Here is a 20,514-nt window from a genome sequence, read left to right as displayed (position 1 = left end):
TTGTAGGATATAGCTAAAGCAGTGCTTAAAGGGAAATTTACAATATAAATGCTAAAATTAGAAAGATTTAAAATCAATAATCTTAGCTTCCACTTTAAGAAAGTAGGTAAAGGAAAACAATTAAAAAAAAGAAATTAAGTAAAGATAAGAGCAGATATCAGAAATAAACAACAGATAAAATTCAAAGTGATATTTGGTTCTTTGAAAAAAATTAGTAAAACTGATAAAACTTTCACAATATTGGTCAAGGGAAAATAAGAGAAAACACAAATTACCCACAGGAGGATGACAAAAGCAATATTATAAACAAACAAATTTGACAACTTGGATTAATAGATAGAATTATTTGAAAAACCCAAATTATTAAAAGCAACACAAGATATCCAAGATCTATAAAGAACTTCCCAAACTTGACACCCAAAAAACAAATAATCAAGTCAAAAAATGGGCAGAAGACATGAACAAACACTTCTCAAAAGAAAACATACAAATGGCTAACAGACACAGGAAAAAATGTTCATCATCATTAGCCATCAGGGAAATTCAAATCAAAACCACACTGAGATACCACCTTACACCAGTTAGAATGGCCAAAATGGACAGGGAAAGAAACAACAAATATTGGAGAGGTTGTGGAGAAAGGGGAACCCTCTTACACTGTTGGTGGGAATGCAAGTTGGTACAGCCACTTTGGAAAACAGTGTGGAGGTGCCTCAAAAATTTTAAAATAGAGCTACCCTATGACCCAGCAATTGCACTACTGGGTATTTATCCCAAAGACACAGATGTAGTGAAAAGAAGGGCCATATGCACCCCAATGTTCATAGCAGAAATGTCCACAACAGCCAAACTGTGGAAAGAGCTGAGATGCCCTTCAATAAATGAATGGATAAAGAAGACATGGTCCATATATACAATGTAATACTACTCAGCCATCAGAAAGGATGAATACCCAACTTTTGCATCAACATTATTAGGACGAATACCCAACTTTTGCATAAATAGATTATGCTAAGTGAAATAAGTCAAACAGAGAAAGTCAATTATCATATGGTTTCACTTATTTGTGGAACATAAGGAATAGCATGGAGGACATTAGAAGGAAGGGAAAAATGAAGGGGGGTAAATCAGAGGGGGAGATGAACCATGAGAGACTATGACTCTGAGAAACAAATTGAGGGTTTTAGAGGGGAGGGGGTGGGGGGTGGGTTAGCCTGGTGATGGGTATTAAGGAGGGCACATATTGCATGGAGCACTGGGTGTTATACCCAAACAATGAATCATGGAACACTACATCAAAAATTAATGATCTACTGTATGGTGACTAACATAACATAATAAAAAAAAAGCAACACAAGAAGAAATAGAAAATTTGAACATCCTTAAACATGTTAATGAAATTAAATTCACATTTGAATAATTTCTCACCAAGAGAACTCCAATCCTAGATGGTTTTACTGGTGAATTCTATCAAACATTAAGAAAGAAAAATATCCATATTACACAAATCGTTCAGAAAATTGAAGAGGGAAGACATTTTAACAGTTTTTTAAGGCCAGCATAACCCTGATACCAAATCGAGACATGTACATTACAAAAAATAAAAATAAAAAATAAAAACCATTGCCCAATACTCTTCATTAACATAGATGCAATCTATATTAAGTAGGTATGTAAATCCAGAAATATATAAAAAAGGATAATATATTGAGATTAAGGGGTTTATCCTAGGAATGCAAGGACGTTTTAGCATTTGAAAATCAATCAAAGTACTTTACCCTATTAACTGCATAAAACAGAAAAATTATCTGATCACCCAAATAGATGGAGAAAAACATTAGATGTAATTCAATATACATTCATGATTTAAAAAAACAAAACAAAACTCTCAGTGTACAAGAAATAGGAAGGAACTTCCTCAATCTGATAAAGAACACTGATAAAAAAGCTATAGCTGGGGGCGCCTGGGTGGCTCAGTCATTAAGCGTCTGCCTTCGTCTCAGGTCATGATCCCAGGGTCCTGGAATCGAGCCCCGCATCGGGCTCCCTGCTCCGCAGGGAGCCTGCTTCTCCCTCTCCCACTCCCCCAGCTTGTGTTCCTTCTCTCGCTGTGCCTCTCTGTTAAATAAATAAATGAAATCTTAAAAAAAAAAAAAAAAAAGCTATACCTGAGATCATACCTAATAGTGAAAAATTTTCCCCTAAGAATGGGAATACCCAAGGATGTCTGCTCTTACCATTTCTGTTAAATTGTCGGAGGGGTCAGAGGCAATGCAACATGACAATGAAAAAATAAAGAGTATAAACAGATTAGAAAGGAAGAAGTAAAACTATCTGCAGATGCCATGATTGTATGTGTAGACAATATTCACCTACAAAAAACCTGCTAAAATTAATAAGTGAATTTAACAAGACCACAGTATACAAAGTCAACAAGCAGAATTAATATTTCTCTATAATAACAAATAAATAGAAGATAAAAAATTTCAAGTAATATTTATAGCAGCATCAAAAATACTTTGGGATACATTTAATAGAAATATGTGTAAAGCTTCTACACTGAAAATTATAAAACACTGCTGGAGACCCAAATAAATGGAGAGACATCATGTATTCAAGAACTGGAATATTCAATATTATTAAGATGTCAATTCTCCCCTAAATTACTCTGCAGATCCCATACCATTCTAAACAAACTCCCAGCAGTTTTTTTTCAAAAATAGAAACTGACAAGCTGATTATAAAATTTATGTAGAAATGCAAAGGACTTACACTGCCTGATTTCAAGAGAAATAGCCCAACATTTATCAGTCAATTTAATTTTCAACCAAGGCACCAAGCAATTCAATGGTGAAAGGAAAGCCTTTTCAACTCCTCTTTGAATGCAAAAAAACAAAACACAAAAACAACAAAAACTGACCCATACCCCACACCATCACAAAGATTAATTTTTAATAGATCATAGGGCTAAATCTAAGGAGGTAAAAGCTATAAATCTTCTGGCAGAAAATACTTCTGTGAACCTGGAGTATCGAAGGTGTCTTAGTACCCAGAAAGCACTAACCACAACTAAAGAATTGATTTACAATGGACTTCGTTAAATTTTAAAATCTTTGTTTATCATAAGACCCATTAAGAGGATTAGTAGACAAGGCAGAGATTGGTAATAAACATTTGCAATGTAAAAATATGCCAATACATAAACAATGCCTGTAAGTCTATAATAAAAAGACCAACAACCCAGTAAAAAAAAAAAAAAAAAAAAAGGAAAAGACTTAAAAAGGTACTTCACAAAGAAAGATATGTAAGTAGCCAATAAGCACATGAAAAAGAATTCCTGGTCACTAGCCATCGGAGAAATTTAAAGTAAAACCTCAATGAAATACCATTACACCCTCAACAGAACGGCTAAAATTAAGAAGACTAATAACACCAAATACTGATGAGGATGTGGAGCAATGGAAACTCTCATAGCTGACTCGTGGGAGTGTAAAATATACAACCACTTTGTAAATCAGTCTGGCAGTTTCTTAATAAGGGTACACCTGTCTGAAGCAGTTATTCCAATTCTAGGTTTTACCTAAGAGAAATAAAAACATGTACATAAAAAGTCTTGTTTAGGAATGTTCATAGCAGCTTTATTAAGAATGTCCCAACACTGCAAACAACCCAAATGCTTATCAACATAAGAATGGATAAAGAGGGGCACCTGGGTGGCTCAGTGGGTTAAATGTCCGACTCTTAATTCCAGCTCAGGTCATGATCTCAGGGTTGTGAGACTGAGCCCCATGTCCAGCTCTGCGCTGGGCGTGCAGCCTGCTTAAGATTCTCTCTCTCCCTCTCCCTCTGCCCCTCCACCCGTCCCCAACCCCCCGCCTGCTTGCTCTTGTGCCCGCTCCCTAAAAAAAAAGAATGGAAAAACACAGCATGGTATAACCATAACCAAATACTACTCATCAATAAAAAAGAAAAACTACTGATAAACACAACATGAGTGAACCTCAAAAACATGATGCTGAATGAAAAATCCAGACACAGTAGAGGGCACACAATAAAATGTCATTCATATGAAATTCTAGAAATGGCAAAAATAATCTATGATGAAAGCAATCGGAACAATGTTTGTCTCTGTGGATGGAGGGATGGGATTGGCTGAGAAGTCAATAAGGGGTCTTCCTGGGGTGATGGAAATATTTGTTATATTGATAGGGGTGTGGATTCTATGGGTGCACCCAGTTATCAAATCTCATCAGACTGTATACTTAAGATCTGCGTATTTCAACATATGTATGTTATACCTCAGTTAGAAAAAAAAAGTTTTGAGAAGTAAATTGAAAAAAATATTAAACTACATTAACAAACAAGTTAAGTAAAGTCTGTTCTTAAGAAAAATCAAAATAGGGCGCCTGGGTGGCTCAGTTGGTTAAGCGACTGCCTTCGGCTCAGGTCATGATCCTGGAGTCCCAGGATCGAGTCCCGCGTCGGGCTCCCTGCTCGGCAGGGAGTCTGCTTCTCCCTCTGACCCTCCCCTGTCTCATGCTCTCTCTCTATCTCATTCTCTCTCTCAAATAAATAAATAAAATCTTTAAAAAAAAAAAGAAAAATCAAAATAAATCTGGGACCTATTGATACTGAATTGTGATTAGTGATTAAGAAAAAAGGAGAAAGAGGAAGGAGGGATAAGCCATCATTTATGGAGGGCATACTAAGATCTCTGCTAACTGCTTTCCATGAATTCTCTCATTTAATTTCCACAACAACCCACTTTCTAGATATAGAAGATAGTTTTATAAGCAAATCTTCCCTCACCACCCTTAGCAAACACCTTGTATAAACTCAAGCACCAGGACCCTTTTTGCTCTTTTTCTCAATTTCAGGCAATAAGTGGTAGATGTTTTTCTTAAATTGACTACCAGCCCTAAGAAATGTGAGCCAAAGGAAAAGAAAAAATACCTATTACCATTTTTTGGTTTCAGCAAACTCATAAAATATGTAAAGTGGTCTATGACCACAATTTTTAAAATGTCTTAATTCCATAAAATTCCTATTTCTAGATGATCTGCCTCTCACATTGCAAGTCGGGGACTAGAAAGCATGATTTGCCTAATAAATGTTTTACCTCATGCTCACTGCTAACACGAGTCTAGTACAACTTCCCCACCAGCTCAACTAGGCTGCTGCATAAACAGCAGGCTTTTGTTTTTGTTGTTGTTTTTTTTTTATAAAACAGATAGTTTTACAAAAGGGTAACAGGAATCGGAAAGGGTAAGACGGTCCTTACCACACCCAATATGGCGTGGACAAACACATCCAGATACACGGTGGTGGCCTCAGTCCAGTCGTGAACTGGCCTCACTGCCTTGTGATATTTCTGGAGTAGCTGCTTGGTGAGACGATACAGAGCAGGATTCCTGGGATGAGGCATATCTATGGCTAGGATTTCTGAAAAACACAACTGTCATCGTGAGGATGAAAATAAGAGGAGCTTAGCATCTTGAGATCTCAGACTGTTCAAGACTTGGTGGCTCCTAGCAGAATACGGTTTTCAGCTTACTCCAAACTGCTGAAGTTCCCAGCCAGCTGGTGGGCTTTTTGGCAGATGCTTATTTAAAGTAAGCTGATGACCTGATTGCCCAATAGAGACAGCTCATTGTGACAATAAATAAATCAATCCGATCTCCAAGGATCCAAACTGCACCTACAATTCTGTTTTCACAGCAATCATGAATCTTAGAGACAGAACCTTTTATTTCTGTATCACCCCCTCCTAATACACAGAAAAAAACCTTCCTATACACTTAGCCAAAAGTGATCTCTTCCTTGGATTTTTCTTTTGATTTTTTCCATTTGTAATTCAATAGTTAAATTGGAAATCCAAGCAGAAACATGGACAAACCAGTGAACCCAAAGATCTGTGTGGATTCCTAAATAATGGGATCAATAAAATTCCAGTTCATACTTTTCTCCTCAAAAAAAAAAAAAAATCTCTTTTCTCACTCAACTGTCTTTAAATAAAACACATTTGTCAGAAAATGAGATCTTCGTTTTGGGAAAATTCTTTCTGGTTCCAGAGAAGAACCATTCTTTATGGCCTGGGAATCCTGATTTGTAGAGGAGCGGTGATTGGTGTTGCGGTGGGGGAGGCCAGGGGAAAAGAAGCAAGAGAAATGAGCACCAACAATCGGAACTGACAAATATGTGAGGGTTTCCTCTGAATTGCAAAAAGATATTTTGCTCACAAGCTTTGCCAGCTCCTGGGGGATTCAAAGCTTCACTAAGTCATTGGACTGAAGCAAATTGCACACCTCCTGCCATAGTGCGTGAGTGAAATCTATCTGTAGTGTCCTGTGCGTGAATTCACCTCACCTGTCAGTGGTTTTGATGGTTACTTTGATGAGCGGCTGAAGGTATGCGGGATCCAGCAGGAAACTGTAAATGAGATATCTTCTCCCTGTGCGACAGATCTGTTTATACCCATTTCTTTATGAATGATGTCGTGTCACCTGCCGCCACAGGCTGCAATTTCTATGATTTGTCAGTGTCAGTGTGACCAAAATGCTAACAACGATGCTGGAGGTGCAATTGCAGACTCATTGTGGGAGTGGAATATTCACTTTCATTACCACCAGAGCTGCGAAGCTAATGAGCATTTTAACTCCCTAACTAACGATTCACCCAAGAAGATGCCTAAAATGGCATCCGCTCTTCAGGCATGCAGGACCAAGGTAGGTGGCTTGCAGCAGGCATCATTTTTAGTGTCTTTGGGAACCGTGATCGTCAAAAAAATGTGCTGTGAATCTCTCTTCCTGAGATCGTTTCTTGCTGGTGTACCCCAGGGGAGAGAAATAAGGAGCACGAAGCAAAGCTGGTCTGGTGCTTTTCCTGTGAACTTCGCTCTGGGCAACTTCACTTTCACCTCGCTTGGGAGCTCCCAATTCAAGTCCCAGTTGGGGAAACACTGAAATGTGCATGTTTCAATACAGGAAACTATCTGAGACGGAGTTAAAACATAATTCTGGGAGATGAATGTGTTTTCTCTATACCCTCTGCTCATAAAGACTCAAATTCCCTTCTGCTATCTTTTCTAGGAAACAATCCATACGTCCCCTATGGATAAACATATTTTCCAGAACATATCAAAGCCTTTGGGTAAAAAGAGAAAGTTCTGGAATCTAGAACTAGGAACAAGAGAGAAACAAGCAACGATAGGAAAAATAAGGAAATGGAAGTATGCTTAAATAAACCATAAGGGTAAAGCGTTCTTTGCTTAAAATGGGAAGAAATAATAAATTACATTTCTACTATGAATGCAAATTTGCCTGAGGAGAAAGATCAATTACAGGAGAGAGATTAAGGATTTAAGTGACCATTAATTAACAGTAAATTATGCCCCTTGAAAGCTAATGTGACATTCACACAAGCCCTAAATGCCTCACAGTTCAGTGATGTTTTAACAGACACTGATGGAAGCTATCCACAGACCCAGGGAAGATTCCTCGTTAGCGCTGCCTCTATGGATGTTAATGATTGGCTCCAAATAATTCACTTGTAAGATTTCTGGAAAGTTGAATGTGTCAGGGACTGAGCTAAGAAGCACTCTTAGGTGAAGAGAGATTAAAAAAAAAAAAAAGATAAGAATACAATAGAATTATTCCTTTGTTTCCCTTGCTTTAACGAATTCTATCTTAAAGAGTTCTGGGCACTCTGATGAAAAGAGCTGTTCTCACTTTAGTGAGTATGTCATCTTTAGGATTGTAAGAGTTATACATATATCTGAGAAGCTACAAGGAGATTGAGACTTAGGTGTGTGGTCTATTGAATTCCCTGTGTGTCAGGCACTGGGCTACGAGCATTTTATGTGAATTATCTCATTTGGTTTTTTACAATAGCCTTACGAGACGGGTACTCTCCAGCCCCATGAGCAGTCCCTTTACTACGGGTGAGGGACTAGAGGCTTAGTGAGGTTAGGACCACCCAAAGTCCTACAGCTTACCAATGAAGAGGCTGGAATTTAAACACAATTGACTGATCTGGATCCAAAGCCCAAGCTCTTAATCATGACATTCCACTGACCTGGCTGCCTGAGACTATTAGGGACAGCAGCGAGTAGCCCTTCAAAAGAAGACTGATGTGTTACATGGTGTACATCACTGGGCAAAGACAGCCCATTGTTATTTTCTGTATATGTATGTTTGCAGGTCATAAATATCTTATATTTGCATTGCACCTTACAGTTTCACAATGCTATCTTATTTGATCTTCACGATATGCAAAATAAACATTTAACGTACAGGAGAACTGAATCTCTGAGAGATTAATTGGCTTGTTCAAGGTCACATGGCTGGTGAGTAGTGCAGGAGGAACTAAACAGGTCTCCTAATCTAGGCCTCTTGCCCAGGACACTACCTTCAAGCAGCGGCCTTGAACTGGTGGTTGGCTTAGTGCTCTTGTATTTACAAATCATCTTGATATTAACCCAGCAAAAATTCCAGAGGGCAGATTTTTCTGCAACACATGTCCCCAGTATGATTTATGGTCAAGCACTGATTGCTAGGCACCATTAAAACACACCTTCTGTCACATTTAGAACAAAAATCAAGCATAATACAAAACATTAGAAAGAGACATCATTAAGAAGAATTTCTTCCTTTTCCTTACCTTTATTTCTCTATTTTATCTTACTTAGCTTAATGTTCACAATTATTTTCTGCTAAGAAAGCCATTTGGCATTTAATGAAATTTCCTGTTTTCATTTTTATAATTAAGATATGCTTTTATCCTTTAAGTTCAACGTTCAGGATTTTCCTACTTTAATGATAAGTGGTTATTTTTCTTCTCCACCCAATAAAAAATCATTTCCAGCTGCTGGGCTACCAAATTCCTTCCTCATCTCTGTAATTGACTCACTCCACTTCCAGTTACACTTTAAAACATGGAAACTCCCAGATATGAGCTCAAGGAGACCCCTCAAGAAAGTGGGGTGTTGGGGGGGGAACACCAGCATAAACATATATTCTTGATCTGTGTGTGTGTTTTAAGAATCCATTGGATCCTAAGGCAAATGGCCCAATTCAGTGGAGTTAATACTCGTACCACAATAGTTCAGTTCTAGAAATTCAGAAAAATATATTAATTTTTAAAGTATTTTAAGGGGAATTGTACACTCAAAACATGCAAGTTTCTAGTACGTGTCTCTAGAGATATATTCATTGTCTGTACAAACTTTGTACGGCGGGGGGAAACCCCCGATACTGAAATGATATCCAGGTGTCCATAGCCATGCTGTATCCAAGAGACTCTTTCTCTGGGCTACTGAAAGCTTATAACGAAGCCAAGACTATTTTGGATACTAAAAATCTGTTATTCAGACATAAAAGCAAATCTAAAAAAGAATGCCCCAAACTATCAGTGTAAAGCGCCACAAAGAGAGCTTGATTTCTAGAGAAGCAGAGATTTAGCAAACAACTAGAACATTTCCGAGCATATTTTCAGCTGTGTGTAAAAAGCCCCACTGTGTGACTCTGCTTGTATATATGTTTCTGTAATTGTAGGAGCAAAGACAGAACAAATCACTGGGCTCCACGTAGCTTTGCAGGACTGGCGTTTTACAGAGGATAAATAAAAACGAACACTTGTAAGGACTTATACAGCACAAGGTAGAAAAATATTGTCTCTAGCTTCTAAGAGTTAACATTCAATGCCTAAAATAAAATCAATGAAAGGACCCACCTGAGGCAGCCACCAGGACGAAGGGCCACAGAGGAACCATGGCACCTGCCCGTGTCCCCAGGCACGGCCCAAGGGAGGATATGCAAGCTTGCCTATCGGATGGACTGCCACTCAGTTTTTCCTAAAGGGGCTCCTCTTCACTCCATTCTTCTCTCTTGGCCAGTGTATGCTGTCCTTGCTGGTGCTATTTGTAAACACTAAACAGGACCGAAGGCAATGCCAGCACCACATAAATGTTTTGGAATCGATACCACTGCGATACCCCTTAACTTCTCCATTTGGTTCTGCCCCAGGATCAGATCATGGCCAACATTTCAATTTCCCTGACAGGAGATAGCTAAGTGAATAATGTAATCTAAGAGGAGCCCCTAAGGAGAGGAAATTCCACACTAATATGATTTCCTTTACAGTCTTTACCTAAGGCAGTGCTCTTGCTGACATTCAGGACACTAATTTCATTAATAATTGAGATCTAAATAGCTGTTCTAAATCAGACTTATGCAGCTACATCTTCAGCATTTGACAGTGGCTATTGGACTCTGGAATTACACAGAGCTAATGGAAACCTGGTATTGTCTGATGAAGAACGACTGCTAACAATACAGTGGGAAAAGTGCTTTTTGTTTTTCCTAAGCCCCTTTAATTAAAAGAAACATTGATTTTTGATAAATGGGAGTGCTTCTTCAATTGTCACTGCGTACAATTCAGAAAGTAACTACGTATGAGAGGATGCTTCCAGGCTTATTGAAGATGAGAGTTACTAAAGTTTAACATCATTCGATAAGATTTTTCTTTCACCTTTTGATCGAGTACCCATCCACTCTTCACTATTAAGGAAAAAGAGGCATGATTCTATATAACTCTATCTGCCATTGGTAGACCCCTAGATGCTCTAGAAACGAAAACTAAATTCCATACCATTTCCAGCGTCTGTCTGCTTTTTACTGTAGAGGCACAGGATTGAGATGTGTTTCACAGAGCAAACTGATGGGGAAAAGTACATACCTGATCCCTCTTCTCCTAATTATTCAGCCCCTTTGTTTAAAATCTATGAAGCTCTCGTCTTAATTTTCATCTACCTATAAAATGTAGCCTGATTGGTGTCCTACTGTTGGTGACAGGAGTTACAAATACGGAAATGGAGAAAACTAGGACAAGCCCTGTGGTGTTGAGCTGGTTTTGTAGGTATCAGTATGAACTCATGGTTCTCAATACACGTTGCTAAGAATGGAAATAAACACAGATGTAAATGTGTGTGCACATGTCCTTACAAACATACATCCCTAGGTCTGTCCACCAGTGGGTCTGGGGGGAGGGACACCCCAGTAGCAATGAGTATACCCAATACCCAGAGCTTAGTTTCTAAATAACATGCCTACCTAAAAGGAAGAAATGGAGAAATGACCGATTTCAGGGATGGACAGGAGAAGTGTAAGAAGAGCCTAGAACATCTCGTTGCATCACAAAGTAAAGAAGTGCTAAAGTGAATAATAGGGACATGGTCAAAGGACATAATCAGCCTGAAGGGTCTCCCACTTGCCAAATCTGGGACAATTCCAGCATCAGAATCAATAATGATGGTGAAGAATTATAACCCACTAAATAAAATACTAAGACACAAGTCCATGCTGATTTAAACAAATGAATGAAAAGAAGAGAAGGCTTTTCCTTAAGTTAGAATGCCAACTAATAAGGGCGCCTGGGTGGCTCAGTTGGTTAAGCGACTGCCTTCGGCTCAGGTCATGATCCTGGAGTCCCGGGATCGAGTCCCGCATCGGGCTCCCTGCTCAGCAGGGAGTCTGCTTCTTCCTCGGACCCTGCCCCCTCCCCTGCTCTCTCTCTCAAATAAAATCTTTAAAAAAAAAAAAAAAGAATGCCAACTAATAAATGTAGAAGGAATGCTAGAATCTTCATAGTAATTATTCACTCAAGAAACATCAATGTCTGATAAAAACTAGTTGGTGAAAGTTTGATGAAAAACAGGACACTTACACAAGATACTCATTAATCACAATGATTAAAAAACACACACACACAACTTTCCATGGAGAAAATCTGGCAGACAACACCTTAATCAAACAATGAAAATTAACATTACCAATCATGGGAGTTGTGTGCCATGAGATAGAAGGAACTGAGAAGAGACAGCTGCATTTCTGCTATCATCCTGCAAAAAATTCAAAACTTGAATCTATCCAGGAGGAAACACCAGATAACCTCGTACCGTGGGACATTCTACGAAATAGGCATATCATCTTCAAGAGTGTCAAGGTTATGAAAGCTAAGGAAAGACTGAGAAACTGTATCACACAAAAGCAGATTAAAGAGACATGACGACTCAGTGCAACGTGTGATTCTGGCTTGGGTCCTGTTGTTACAAAGAACATCTTGGGGAGAATTCATAAGACTCAAACTGGGGCCTGTAGATTAGATGGTAATGATGTAGCAGTGCTAATTCCCTGATTTTGATGGAATTGAGATCATGTGAGGTTCTTGTTTGTAAGAATCACACACTAAGTACTCACAGGTGACAGAGCATCATGTTGGTTTATTCTCAATTGGTGGGGGGGGGGCTTCATTCTACTGTTCTTCCAGTCTTGCTGTGTATTTGAAAATATTTCAGAAAAAAATGTAATCTGGTAGAGGAAATTTGATACAAAGTTATGAAAAGTTTGAGAAATATCCTTTAGAGAGGGTGGCCAGATAAATGGGGCTTTATTAAGAGAGAAGATCACCAAGGATTGATGTGGCCACCAAGGTCCCAGGCCTGTCCATCGGGAGAAAGGCAAGCTACAGGCAGCATATCCATGTGCACTGCACTTTTTATGGGAAGGCAACGCGGAAGCTTGCCTTTATGCAAAGGTTTAATCGAGATGATGATCGACATTATATTCTTGCCACGCATTTCAGTAAGCCATGGCTCTAAGTCAAACCTTCTGGGACATGCTTCCCCTCCCTTTTCTTCTCACTTCCTCATATACCCATCTGTTACTGGAAGGCCATTGCTAATGATGTGTAATACAGGTACATTACGACCTTCATTAGCTAATTTAACAACAGTCTGGTGATCCTGCCCATTACAGCTCTTTACTGGCTGATGAATTCTGCCAAGATGGGAAAGGTTTTGTGTGAGTGACTGGTCTTCAAAAGAGTTTATATACAGATGCTTCCTGATCTTTCTTGATCGCCCTGCTCTGCAGCACCAGATGGCTCAGATATTTCTTTTTCCTACCTTACTGTCCTGTCTGGATGTAGTTTGTTTACTCAGTGCCTTTAGATTTGGTATCTCTTCCCTGTTCAACCTTTAATTTTTCATGAAAACTGTCTGTTCTCCTTAATACAGTACTTTTTAATTCACATTGTTTCTTATAATCCATTACTCAAGGATCTCACCCCCACTACCCCACTCTCAGCTCTTTAGGAAGGATGAATGTGAGATGAACCCCATTCAGGTCCTTCAAGCAGATCAGTGTATTAAAATAAAAAAAAAAATGGAATTGTCAGGAGCTCAGCATTCAGGCTTCTTAAATATCAGCTGGGAAAAGAAAGACTTATTAATCTGAAGTTTGAATCTGCTGTTTCCCGAACACGGTTTAGGTCGGGCCTACAATTAAGTACCTAGAGATGTATTTCTTTCAGTAGCCCCCCTCTCCACATTCCCATGAGCCCTTGTACTTTGTTTCTCCATCATTTCCAAGTAAAATATGACACCTCTTAGCTGGACCAGTGTCTTTTAGAAGAAGGCGGGGGAGAGGGTTTATTATGCAAACATAATAAGGAAGTGTTTATTATGCAAACAGCGACTGAGTTATGTGTCCTTTAAGACTACTAAATAGTTTTTAATTACTGCTATATCAGTAAATCCCATAAATATGCAAATGCAATTAGTTCACAAAATAGACCTTAAATATCTTTATTCCTCTCCAACAAAGTTCTTTGAAGTTAATGGCTAACTCTCTTTGTTCACTTCCTTGGCAGTTGTGCGAAAATTGACAGGAATTTTGACAGATGTACATATTCGGGGGAAACCAGATTTTCTGAGCACATCTGGTCAGGCTGGAGTAGAAAAGTAGAAATGGATGCTCTAGCCAAAATCAAATATTTAATGAGTAGAGTCCCATATGAAATTTCTTTTACTCCATAGCATTATCCTCTGAAATAAATATCAAGGTAACTCCTGGGGCACCACTTCAAAGTCCAAAGCCACCCTCAACATCTGATTTTCTTCTGGCTCAGAATTTCATTTTTAATAATAATGCACATTTTTTTTCTGGCCCTTAAAAATGAATGAATGAATGAATGAATAAACAAACAGAGGAATCGTACCCCCCATGACTCTGGCCCTTCATGGCTATGTGACCTGATTTTCTATGGGAAGTCATAGAACACGGGAGTAAGTTTCCAGGCTTTTGAGTCTGACACATGTCATTTTCCCTCCCTGCTCCATCACTTGCTAGATGGCTCATGGCCTTGGTCAAACTGCTTACCATTTCTAAGCGTTAGTTTTGACATCCGTATAACAGGCTCTGTTTAATTTTCTATGGCAACATCACAAATTACCACACACTTGGCAGCTTCAGCCAAAACTCATTTATGAGCTCATGGTTCTGTAGGTCGGAAACCCAGGCACAACTTGAATGGATTCTCTGCCCAGGGTCTTAGAAGGTGAAATCATGGTTGTGTACTGGAGCTGGCTCCGACTGCAGCAAAAAAGCCAACTGTGTGTCGACCTGCCCAACTCTGTGTTCAGCGACATCCGGTTAGTAGCTTGAAATCAGCCATGTTGGGAAGGTCTGCCACACTTAGAAATCAGCAAACGCTGCCTGCCAATCAGGAGGGCTCCTCCCACCAGCTGGCTACTAAACATCTGCTAGTGTGTCATGGCCCACTCCCCGAGCCTCCAGGGCCTCAGAGAGACCTCCTATATGATAGCATTTTTTCAAGTATATTATGACTTTTTTTTTTAATTAAGACTATTTGTTTACTTCCCTATTTCTTCCAGAATCCTGTGAATTCCCTGAGGGTAGAGCACTGTGCCTTATTCATCTCTGTATCTCCAGCACAGAGCTTGGCACCTAGTTAGGACTCGTTAAATATGTGAGAAGGATGGAGGAAAGAGAGGGAGGGAAGAATTGACAAGTGGGCAGAAAAGAAGCTTGGTTTATGCAAGAAAGAGGACACCAAAAAGGACAAGCTTTTTCTTTTTTTTTTTTTTTTAAGATTTTATTTATTTATTTGAGAGAGAGAGAATGAGAGAGAGAACATGAGAAGGGGGAGGGTCAGAGGGAGAAGCAGACTCCCTGCCGAGCAGGGAGCCCGATGCGGGACTCGATCCAGGGACTCCAGGATCATGACCTGAGCCGAAGGCAGTCGTTTAACCAACTGAGCCACCCAGGCACCCCAAGGACGAGCTTTTTCACAACCACACCCAATATGCTGTTCTTCCACCACCAACTCACAAAGGATGGGTGGGATCTTCAGAGCAAGACTGCTTTTATTTGGTTTCCTCCAGAACCAGCTAGCCAGCAGTGCAAAGGATAAATGTGGGGCACAGACACAGGTAGTTCATGCCTCTCTGATTCTCTCAGAGGCTGCCTCAGATTCAGGGGTCTCACAGTTACCTGGAGGGAGATGTGCCCCCAGAACTAGAGGAACATGGAATCCCAGGTTTGCTGCTTCTTTTCATGCCTCTGACTACATCAGCTCCAGGGACACCGCTTCAACTGCAATGCAAGGCAGGTAGTCTGACTCAGTGGTCTGTGCTGTCCAGGCCTTGAAGTCTTGCTGTGCCAGCTCTGGGAATCTTCCCTGATCTGTGGCTCAATGCAGGACACAGGACCTCTCCATGTAGGCCCATTTAGAACTCTTCTGTGGAGGGGCGCCTGGGTGGCTCAGTTGTTAAGCATCTGTCTTCGGCTCAGGTCATGGTCCCAGGGTCTTGGGATCGAGCCCCGCATCGGGCTCCCTGCTCCGCGGGAAGCCTGCTTTTCCCTCTCCCACTCCCCCTGCTTGTGTTCCCTCTCTCGCTGTGTTTCTCACTGTCAAATAAATAAATAAAATCTTAAAAAAAAAAAAACCAAAAACAACTCTTCTGTGGAGAGGTCACAGTCAACCACAGCAGGTGGAAGATATTCTGGTTCGGGTCTAAGTTTCTGGATATTTCCAACCCTGCTATGGACTTAAGATGGGGCAAGGGCTTTGATCTGTTAGAGCTTGCTTTATTTATCCATTCATCTGCTCACTATGTGGGGAATTGTGGCAGACACTGGGTAATATAAGATAAGAAAGTTCAAGGAACTTGGAACAGAGGTGATAGATAAGACCCATTTAGAATGCAATGAGATGAACACTAGCTAGCCGGTGAGTGAACAGGTGACAATGGAAGTAAAAACAAGAGCCAGACTTGGGTCGGGTAGGAGAGGTTTTTCACAAATGGCTTTTGTGTTGGGAAAAGACAGTCAATTAGGTGAGGGCAGGGAGAGCGGAGCTCTTTGCAGAAGGAACAGGGTATGAAAGGGCTGGATGGTACCTTGCTTTGTAAAACTGGGGAGCAGACAGGACCCAGGTTCTACCTGAATCTGTTGTTTTCTGACTTGCAATTCTAATTGCCCAAATAAATGCCTGTTGCTTTAAAAAATAAATAAAATAAAGTAAAATCAAATAAAATTAGGGAGACAATAATTCTAGACTCATGAGATGAGTGGATTAACAAACTCATGTTGCAAAGTGTTGAGGGGGGAATAAAACAGAAAAGGGAAATATTGTATAAGTCTGTATAAGTGCCATTATTATAAAGCTGTCTCCAAATGGCCTGTAGCAATTATTCTAAAATGCACAACAGCTGTATCTGTCCCCTTTCTGCCATTGCTGAAATTTACACTGTCATTGCTCCAGGCGGAAGGCTTGGCACTAATAATAGGCTGGCTGACTATGGCTGGAGTGTGACAGACCTCTAGTTAGAGCCCTTGAAGACTGAGAGAGGAGTGGGACAATGAAAAGCACAGTGGAAACCAAAGTAGATGTAGTCAGAGCGCCGCCTTGTGGCAGCCACTGCACCCACAGCCCGGGAGAACTCCAGCCAACTCCAGTGTGTTTTACTCCACCCTGCACGTTTCCAGGACTTCAGAGTCATGCCATGCCTCCATTCACTAGTCTTCCTTCTTTGCTCTAAACATTCCTCTTCAGGTTCCCCAACGCCACCCCATCTAATCTATTTCTACTCTGCTCGCCACTGTCAAATTCCTCTCTGCTTGCTTCTTTACTCTTGCTTCTCCAAACTCTTGGTCCCTAGGAGCACCCGAGGTTCCCAGGGACTCAGTGACTCTTTAAGGGGTAGCTTCCCTACTTTCTTCCTAAGAGTGGAAATAAATAAAGCCTTGGTCCTTCCCCTCTGAAAAGTTATAAACAGTATTACTAAAAACCATAAAGAATTTTAATGTTAGAAAGTTCCACCTTTTCTAGAATGTCATAAAGGTAGAACCATACAGTATGTAGCCTTTTCAGAACCAGACCTATGAATACAGAGAACAAATGGATGGGTGCCAGACGGGTGGGGGGGGTGGAGGGTTGGGCAAAACAGGTGACGGGGAGTGGGAGATACAGGCTTCCAGTTATGGAATGACTAGGTGACGGTATAAGGAATATAGCTAATGATGTTGTAATAGGGAGGTATCGGGACAGATGGTAGCCACATTTGTGGTGAACGTAACATAATGTATAAATTTCTTTGCATCATTATGTTGTACATGTGAAGCTAATGTAACATTGTGTGTCAACTACACTCAAATAAAAAAATAAAATAAAACCATACATTTCCTCTAAGCACTGGGTTAGTGGCATTGCACAAATTTTGATATGTTGTATATTCATTACTTTTCTGGGTTTTTTAAAGATTTTTTTTAAAGATTTTATTTATTTATTTGAGAGAGAAAGAATGAGACAGAGAGAGCATGAGAGGGGGGAGGGTCAGAGGGAGAAGCAGACTCCCCGCCAAGCGGGGAGTCCGATGTGGGACTCGATCCAGGGACTCCAGGATCATGACCTGAGCTGAAGGCAGTCGCTTAACCAACTGAGCCACCCAGGCGCCCTTTTTAAAAGATTTTATGTATTTATTTGTCAGAGAGATAGAACAAGCAGAGGGAGCGACAGGCAGAGGGAGAAGCAGGTTCCCCGCGGAGCAGGGAGCCCGACGTGGGGCTCGATCCCAGGACCCTGGGTCATGACCTGAGATGCTTAACTGACTGAGCCACCCAGGAGTCCCATCATTACTTTTCTGCTTTAAATACTTTCTAATTTCTCTTGTGATTTTCTTGCCCCATAGATTATTTAGAAGTTGTTTATTTTAAAATTTGGGATGTTTTTATAGATACTGTATAGATCTTCCTCGACTTATGATAAGGTTATATCATAAGTTGAAAATACAATTAAGTGGAAAATGCATGTAATACACCTAACCTCCCAAACATCATAGCTTCACTTAGATGTGCTCAGAATACTTATATTAGCCTACGGTAGGAGAAAATCATCTAACACAAAGCCTGGTTTATAATAAAGTATTTAATATCTCATATAATTTATTGAATACTATACTGAAAATGAAAACCAGAATGGTCGTATGGGTACAAAGTGGTTATAAGTGGATCGGTTGTTGACCCTTGTGATCTAACTGGGGCTTACTACTGCTGCCCAGCATCATGAGGGAGAATGATACTGCATAGCACTAGCCCAGGAAAAAATAAAAATTCAAAGTATCGTTTCTAATGAATGTGTATCATTTTCACACCATCATAAGGTTGAAAAATCATAAGTGGAATCATAAAAAGTTGGGGACCATATGCATTTTTCTTGATTTTTAATTTTGGTATGGTCAAGGAACATATTCTATGATTTCGATAATTTTATTTTGAGTGAGAGGTGTTTTATGGGTTGGCATATGATTCATTGCAAAAGCACCACGTATACTTGAAAGGAATATGTATTCTGCTATTGTTCGTTGTAACATTCTGTATCAGTTAGATCGAGGTGGTCGATAGTGTTGTTCAGATTATATTTTCATTGTTTTTTTCTGCCCCTTGATGGACCACTTCCTGTGGGATGTTAAAATCTCCTACTGCTATTGTGGAATTGTCTGTTTCTTCTTTTTATTCTTTCAGTTTTTGCTTCATGTATTTTCGAAGCTCTGTTATTAGGCACATACACATTTATGATTATTATGTCTTCTTGATGAATCAATGCTTTTGCTGTTATAAAATGACCCTCTTTGTTTCTTTTTTTTTTTTTAAGATTTTATTTATTTATTTGAGAGAGAGAGAATGAGAGAGAGCCCATGAGAGGGGGGAGGGCCAGAGGGAGAAGCAGACTCCCCGCCGAGCAGGGAGCCCGATGCGGGACTCGATCCCGGGACTCCAGGATCATGACCTGAGCCGAAGGCGGTCGCTTAACCAACTGAGCCACCCAGGCGCCCAACCCTCTTTGTTTCTGATAGTACTCTTTTTCACTGGTCTATTTTGTCTGATACTAATACCACTGAATACCATTCCAGCCTTTCTGTGTTAACTGTTTACACAGTGTCTTTGTTTGGACTGCAATAACAGAATACCATAGACTGGGTGGTTTATAAACAACAGAAACTTATGTCTCACAGTTCTAGAGGCTGGAAGCCTAAGATCAGGGTGCCGGCACGGTCAAGTTCTGGTGAGGGATCTCTTCTGGGTTGCAGACTGCCGACTTCTTTTATCTTCACATAATGGAAAGAGGACTAGGAAGCTCTCTGGGGTCTCTTATAGGGCACTAATTCCATCAGGAGGGCTCCACCCTCATGACCTAATCACCCCCAGAAGGTCTCACCTCTTAATACCATCACATTGGGAGGTTAAGATTTCAATATATGAGTTTGGGGGGGACAGAAACATTCAGTCCACAGCACATGGTATATCTTCTCCTTCAGCCTACATGTGTCTTTATATTTAAAGTGCATCTCTTGCATATAGCATACTTGGGTCTTCCTTTTAATTCTGTTTTGTTAATTTCTGTTTTTTAATTGGAATATTTGGTCCACTAATATTTAAAGTAGTTTTTGATAGGGTTGGATTTAAATCTCCCATTTTATTGTTTGTTTTCTATATTCTCCTGTTTTTTTATTCCTCCTTTTCTGCCTACTTTTTTTTTTAAAGATTTATTTATTTATTTGAAACAGAGAGAAGACATCACAAGTAGGTAGAGTAGCAGGCAGAGGGAGAGGGAGAAGCAGGCTCCCTGCTTGGCGGGGAGCCTGATGTGGGGCTCGATCCCAGGACCCTGGGATCATGACTGAGCTGAAGGCAGACAATTAATGACTGAGCCACCCAGGTGCCCCTCTGCCTACTTTTGGATTTTTTGATTTTTAATATCCATGAAAGATTACCTATTAGCATTTTAGCTATACTTTTTGCACAATTTACTTTGTGGTTATGCTAGGAATTAAAATAAACATTCTTAACTCCTCACAGTCTACTTTTAGAGTTACTATTGTACTTTCCCATAAAATGTAGTAATTCTGCAATCATTTTGGTTCCATTTAATAGCCCTGCCATTATTTATGCTTGTTGTCAGATGCATTACATCTAAATAGACACACACCGTAAGACAATGTTATAGTTTTCCCCTTATACAATGTGTAACCTACTATGAAGCCAATTCAATGACTTTATAATTTCAGATACTGAATGCTTACTTTTGAAATTTTTTCATTTTGTTCTTGTTTATATTTTATAACTATCTGTTGAGGTTTTACTGTTTTCTCATTTA

At 39.9% G+C, this 20,514-nt stretch overlaps 1 protein-coding gene across 4 annotated transcripts in view; it reads right to left on the bottom strand.

Annotated features, from left to right (window-relative positions):
• The window catches only part of HTR3B (5-hydroxytryptamine receptor 3B), a 52,669-nt gene that overhangs the window by 23,940 nt on the left and 8,215 nt on the right, over window positions 1-20,514 (bottom strand). Inside the window, exons 1-2 of one of the 4 annotated variants that reach the window (XM_035008977.1) lie at window positions 6,367-6,465; window positions 5,282-5,442 (exon numbers count right to left, since the gene is read on the bottom strand). The exons of the other annotated variants lie outside the window; for them this stretch is intronic. Of the exons in view, the coding sequence (XP_034864868.1) occupies window positions 5,282-5,425 (144 nt within the window). The 5' untranslated portion in view covers window positions 5,426-5,442; window positions 6,367-6,465. Of the gene's footprint in view, window positions 1-5,281; window positions 5,443-6,366; window positions 6,466-20,514 lie in introns of those variants that run through there. 4 annotated transcript variants of the gene reach the window in all.

Source organism: Mirounga leonina, unplaced genomic scaffold, assembly GCF_011800145.1.
Source record: "Mirounga leonina isolate KUSES-001 unplaced genomic scaffold, KU_Mleo_1.0 Mir_153, whole genome shotgun sequence".
Lineage (NCBI taxonomy): Eukaryota > Metazoa > Chordata > Mammalia > Carnivora > Phocidae > Mirounga > Mirounga leonina.
This window is presented reverse-complemented; position numbering and strand designations above follow the sequence as displayed.